General features: G+C 41.3%; 1 protein-coding gene across 1 annotated transcript in view; it reads right to left on the bottom strand.

Annotated features, from left to right (window-relative positions):
- Positions 1-353: 353 nt before the first annotated feature.
- The window catches only part of STARD9 (StAR-related lipid transfer (START) domain containing 9), a 59,855-nt gene continuing 54,208 nt past the window's right edge, over positions 354-6,000 (bottom strand). The window contains exons 25-32 of the mRNA XM_009694667.1: positions 5,067-5,213; positions 4,339-4,444; positions 3,598-3,740; positions 2,899-2,963; positions 2,605-2,810; positions 2,102-2,181; positions 1,524-1,682; positions 354-455 (exon numbers count right to left, since the gene is read on the bottom strand). Coding sequence (XP_009692969.1) covers positions 354-455; positions 1,524-1,682; positions 2,102-2,181; positions 2,605-2,810; positions 2,899-2,963; positions 3,598-3,740; positions 4,339-4,444; positions 5,067-5,213 — 1,008 coding nt within the window. The remainder of the gene's footprint in view (positions 456-1,523; positions 1,683-2,101; positions 2,182-2,604; positions 2,811-2,898; positions 2,964-3,597; positions 3,741-4,338; positions 4,445-5,066; positions 5,214-6,000) is intronic.

Here is a 6,000-nt window from a genome sequence, read left to right as displayed (position 1 = left end):
CTTGGAAACAGAAATTAAATAGTACACTTCTGCATGTAAGATGCTGGCTACTGTAAAGCAAAGTCTCTTCCTCTGCTCTTTATGGAGACAGCATACCTTCCTGCTGTTCCGTGGAGGTTTTCCACAGCTGTCTCCGGGAGGACAGGTTCCCCATAAAACTTGCTGGGTTTCTTAGCAGCCTCAGCTAAAATGACTCCACTTTTGTATAGTCCAAGGTTAGCAGCTGGGCTCCTCAAGTGGGGCCTGGCTGTGACTGTCTTATGAGCCAGCATTTTACATTACCCTTACAGATGCTTGTGTCTCTTCTTTGTGAACTTTCAGCTGCTCCGAAGTGTCCAGTTTTGTACCAAACACTAACTAGCAAGGAAGTGCGCCAGTCGAGCAATCACCAGAGGCTGTCGCTTAGCAATGGAACTCAGGAGCCTTGCGGGGATAGCCGGGGCACCAAGATCCACCTGCAGGAATCAAAAGAAAGGCCGCAGGTGGGGGTTTGTGCCTGGTTTTGAACAAAACACTTCTCCAGCTGGGAATAGCTCTGATGGTGCAAGTGTGTATTAAGCACAAAAGGAGTTTACAGCCCAGCGCTGTCAATCACTGTGTGGTTTATATTTTTTCTTTCCCAATATTCCATACACTTTCAAAGCTTTGCTATTTGATGTTACTTTCAGCAGGTATGACCCATGCAGCTTTTGAGTTTGAGCTCAGATTAAATATTACTAGTTCGAGACAGATACAGCATTACTGAAAATGTGTATGAATATTCTAAAGTGCGATATAAAAGGCATATAAAATTTTAAAATGCATATACTAATTACTATAATTTAAACTTATCTATATAGAACATGGTTTTAAGACACAATTTAGCAAATGTTATATTTAAAGGACTAATGCCATTTAGCTCTCAGATGAGCACTTTAAAATAAATTATACACATTACAGTATTCTCTTCTGGATGTTTTTAAGGACTTGGTACCACTGTCTCAGAGAGCCCACTTTTCAGATGAATCTGTAATAAATGAATGGCAGGATTTTCTTATTCTTAACTGGAATCCTAATCGTGACTTCTCTTTTGTGTCTATTAAGTGTGAAGAATTAATGACTTCAGTTAGAAAAAGTTAACAATAAGTATTTCCATGCATTTTGAAAACGGCACAACCTGAGCTGGACTTCTTGTGTCCACAGCAAGATGAAAATGCAAACAAGACTCTCCATGCCGGCTCACCACGTGCGAATGCAACTGAAATTGCTAATAAACCTTGACAGAAGAGTCTTGGTATCCAAGGGAGCGGCTTTAGATGCTGTAAAAACTTAGGATCATGTGCCAGTAAGATTCTCCCTGCAGTACTGTACATGATGCTAGGTAACAGCGTGAAGTGGAGGTGACTTTTATGGTCACTTTATAAACTTCACGGAGCATAGCATAAGGATTGTATTGTTTGTTACTTACTTACTTGCCAGCTCTTACGTGTTCTGATGTGTAACAGCTTTTTGCATTCACCGTTGGACATCCAGCAAACTCTTACCTGTGCCATGTAAATAACTCTGGTGATATCTCTGCCGTTCACTACATCAGGTTCCAGTATCCAAGCACTTGGCAAAATCTCCCCTCTCACCACTTCTTTACAAGGGTGGGGCATGGATGCATCATAGACAGACTGAACAGCCAAGACGGACAGGTTCTCCTGCATGTGACAAAGTGTAAAGATGACAATTTGAAAAAAAAAATTTATGCGTATACTAATGTTTTCTTTGTTTGCCATGAGGCATATTTCTCATATTACTTAAAGAGCTCTTTTTAATAAGAAACAATATTTCTCATGTTATTTATTAAAATTTTTTTTGTCATAATCTTGCACGTTTGTAACTGGAACATACTGTGTAATACTTCTGTTACTGCCTAATGGGGCTTGGTTGACAATTGTCAGTCACAAGAGGGCTTTATACATAATTCACTTGTGCCGTATCAGCAGGGCTTGTCTTCCTATTACACTGTCACTTCTGGAAACAGGAGCGCAGACTGTCCTTCCTTCTCTCCTTTGTCCTCGAACTGTGAGCTCAGAGCAGGGACTGCTCTGTGCTTTGGAGACAATGTTCACTTTACCTCTTTGGCTTCTACAGTAATGCAGCAGAAATCCCGGGGTTGCTTCAGGTAACACAGAGAGGTATCGGTCACTAAATATACTGTGAAGAAAACACCCAAAAACAAAGAGGGGAAAATTAGACTTTGACAGCTTCAACTAGTCACAATTTTCTCCCACCCCTTAAATGCACATGCATATTTTATTTGGACTTCTTGTTGCCCAAGAGCAGAGCTCTAGTTAATATGCTCTAATGTGTTACTAAGATGCTTTTTCAAGCCACTTAAGCTCTATTTTGACTTTCAAACCACTGTCTCCAGCTGTACTTCTGCAGCAAGATGCATTTAATATTATTCTTACTTTGGAAAAGTCTTGCAAAACTTAAGTTCCCATATTAAATAACAAAATTGTTTATTCAAATCTGAAGAAATTAAATAAGATCCCTCTAAATTTCTTCTCGGCTGACAACCTGAGCCAAGAAAGTATGTAACAATGGTGGCGGCCAGTTGTTTGTGTTGGTACTCACCCAGCTGAATATGGCTGGTTACCTTCTTGTGTATTCGAGCTGTGTTGATAGTCCTGTCGTACAGATGCCTTTTGCCAGGATCTCTCACGAGTCCCCACACAGAAGGAAGAGGTCTTTCTATCACTCCTGCGCCCAGAAACCCGTGCCTCGTTGCCGAAGGGAAAACTTTGTAGTAAACCAGCACCTCTTTTTCTGTACATTGGTATCTGTCAAAGACAAATGAAAGGTGTTTGCGCACAAGAGGGCCAAGTACATAAAAATGCCTCCCCTTGTAAAGACCTGCCATAAACTTACTTCCAACCAGCTGCTGCTTGGCATGAGTAGAGATTCCTCAGGTTATGAGAGCATGCAGCCATTACCTTCGAAAACAATGACAAATGTACAGGTGAGAGAGTTGTACGAACTATAGATTGTGTTCAGCTTTTACATGCTGCTACACTGTCTTCTACTCAAACTACTAAGCTGGCTTTACCATAAATAGTTCTGCAGTGCTAGTAATCCTCAGTATTAGCAGCCAGACCACTTGCCTGTCATTGTCTCTGCTGAAGGAGGAGAGATGTATATGTGTGCATATATATATATATATATAAGCGTAAGCCTGTATAGCGGCCTAAGCTATTGTGAGAAAATGGGAGATGGGGGGGAGCATGTATCTCCAAATAACAAAGTGATATGCTTTCCTTCTGACTACACACTTGCATCTTGTCGTACACAGATCTGTAAAACCTGCACTGTAGGAATTCTTGGACGCTGGAGGAGTTCAGCAGTTTCACCAGCTTCACTCAAGATGTTCCAGCTAACGTGCAGTCTCACTCTGTCACCCCACCACTGCAGCGCAGCTCACTTTCCCCTGCCATGTAAAACTGCTCTCTCTGTAACTGACAAATGGGTAACTATTGGCAGTGTAGAACAACAAGGCTTGTCCCAGCCGTTTTTGCCACAACTTCCAGTAGGAGGTACAGGAATAAGTGAAAACTCTGCTTATTTACTTACCTCCGTGGTAGCATTAGCCAAGATATGTTTGGATAAATCTTGGTATCCTTTTGTTGAAGAGGAGCTGACGGAAATAGTTAATCCATGAGTGAACCTACAGCTGATGCTATTCGAAGGAAGGGGTGGCTGAATTCTGCTGGCTTCTGCAGGAAACAAAAAAGCCATAGAGGATTAAAAAATAATAAAAAGGTAACCCACCACTATTCTGCGGTTGTAGGGACTTAAACCCTCCACTGGAGCACCCAATCCACTTCGTCCTGATGAAGGACTGCAAATATCCCTTGTCTAGACAATCTGTGTATTGGTAATTACGCTGCAGTTATATCTTGCATTACTCAGGTTCAACAGTTATTGCAACATATAACCTAATAAAATAACCTAAAGAAGAAGGCAGCAACGTCAGTCTTTAGAATAAAAATAAGAACGTGCATGTACAATCCTATACTCATTGCAGCTTTAGCCCCACCCCCCTTCCTTGGTTCATTCAAAGTAGTATCCTCATGTCCTCTCGCAACACCATACTTGGATGTTACCACATCAGAAGACCAACTTCAGAGGGACCGAATCACCATTTACTTCTTCAAGAAATTCTGGTAGCCAGGGCTTGCTTAGTTGACCGTATTTTTCTGAAGTCATGCAATGGTAGGGTCATCCAATATTAGATCTTGATTTGCAAAAATGACAAATTTCATTAGGCTTTAAGATACAACTCAAACATAAGCAGATGTATGTTTTACTTACCAAACGTTGAATCCTTCTGTAGTTGCTCTAATGCATAAAGCTGACTATTTCTAACAGCGGAACGACCTCGTGTATCTCTTGAAAGCAAGGCATTTCCAGAAGAAACCTGGTTTAAGAAAGAGCAGAAGTGGGAGCTTTTGGTGTGAACTGGGAAAAATAAGTTATGTTACGTAGCAAATCTGCCTTACAAGGTTGGAAGCTTCTCTTTATCACAAGGTGACTCCCTTTGCCTTTCCCTGGGTTATGAAATGATACCTTGACTCGGGAAATGTAGCAACCCAAGTGTGAGGAGATAGCACAGGTGCACACTCCAAAAATCAACTTCAGGAAAGTTCACGTTCACACACACACAAAGTCCATGTATGCATCATTGAGGGAGGCACACCGAGAACATCAGGTTCTGGTTTATCACAAGAAAATGCTGCTTGTTTCTGAAACAGTTGACAGATAGTGGCATTACTGACAACAGTAACACTATCTGGTTTTTATCTATGAGTTTAAAAAACAAACAAACCACTCAGAAAAATAAGTGTCACTGTCCTCTGCAATTACACAGTAATGCTCCCTCCACCCCATGTCACCCCTCTGTGTAGAAGTGACACAAACTTGTCCTGCTTGATAGCTGTGACACAACATGAACCATCTCAAAAGAGGTTTCTGTTCCTACATTCTCTCTCTGTTACTGAAGCATCAGGAGACATCAGTCTCACAGGCCAGCTGTTTCTCACCTGTCCATCCTGGCTGCCGAGGTTACTTGCAGTATACGTAGCAGTGTTACTGCTATTGTAACCTGATGTTGGGCCGGAGGAGAGGCTGAGGCTGGAGTCTGTACATAAAGTGCTTGTACTTGCAAGAGTCTTCAGCCTTGCTTCTTCCTGGAATAGGTATCACAGTATTACAAACAAAAAAAACACACAAAACTTAACCCTGCACAACAGCTGTCAAAGCAACAATAACAACACTGAAAGATGGAAGAGGAGTAATCTAAAGAAGTCCAGTTTCTTTCAAGGAGCGATGACAGCACAAAACCTGTTGCCATACAGGAAGTATTAAATAGGTGGGCTCATTTGAAAGACTAAGAATATCTAAGTCATAGAGCAAATCACCCGGTGAAACTTGGCACTTGGGAAAATGCAGCTTCTGCTGTTGCTGTTATTCACATATGAGAGTCCAGACTATCAAACCGATGCTACGATGTTTTTAAGGGGAAAAATAAGTTTAAAAAAAATAATAATAAAAAAATCAATCTCTTCAGTCCCATTTGTTGCTTTTTTTACCTACTTCTTCAGTAGCCCCTGACTTAATTGCTAGTCAGATGTCATTAAAGATTTTACTTTAACCAATGCAACTACTCAATGCCAGCCCAGAAGATGGCATAAAAATTACATACTAAGAAAATACTGAGAACTTCAAGATTATTTATACTGTCAAAGGCAGTTTTAAGTTTGGTTGTCCAAGTCAGGTGAAGTACATCTACATTTCACAAGAGAAATATGGCAGCAGATGTGGTAAGATCCAGTCATCCAGTGGAGGTGCCTGAATTCAAAGTACCTTAAAGGGTGCAGAGCAACAAAATGAGAGTTCACCACATTTCTCGCCAGATAGGCATGTATGGGGAGGAGAGGAGGTCTGCAGCTACGATTGAAGCTGCGTCGTTGGGCA

The sequence above is a fragment of the Cariama cristata genome, unplaced genomic scaffold (genome assembly GCF_000690535.1).
Source record: "Cariama cristata isolate BGI_N322 unplaced genomic scaffold, ASM69053v1 scaffold13442, whole genome shotgun sequence".
Lineage (NCBI taxonomy): Eukaryota > Metazoa > Chordata > Aves > Cariamiformes > Cariamidae > Cariama > Cariama cristata.
The sequence above is the reverse complement of the archived record's forward strand: the minus strand, read 5'-3'. Positions and strand labels throughout refer to the sequence as shown.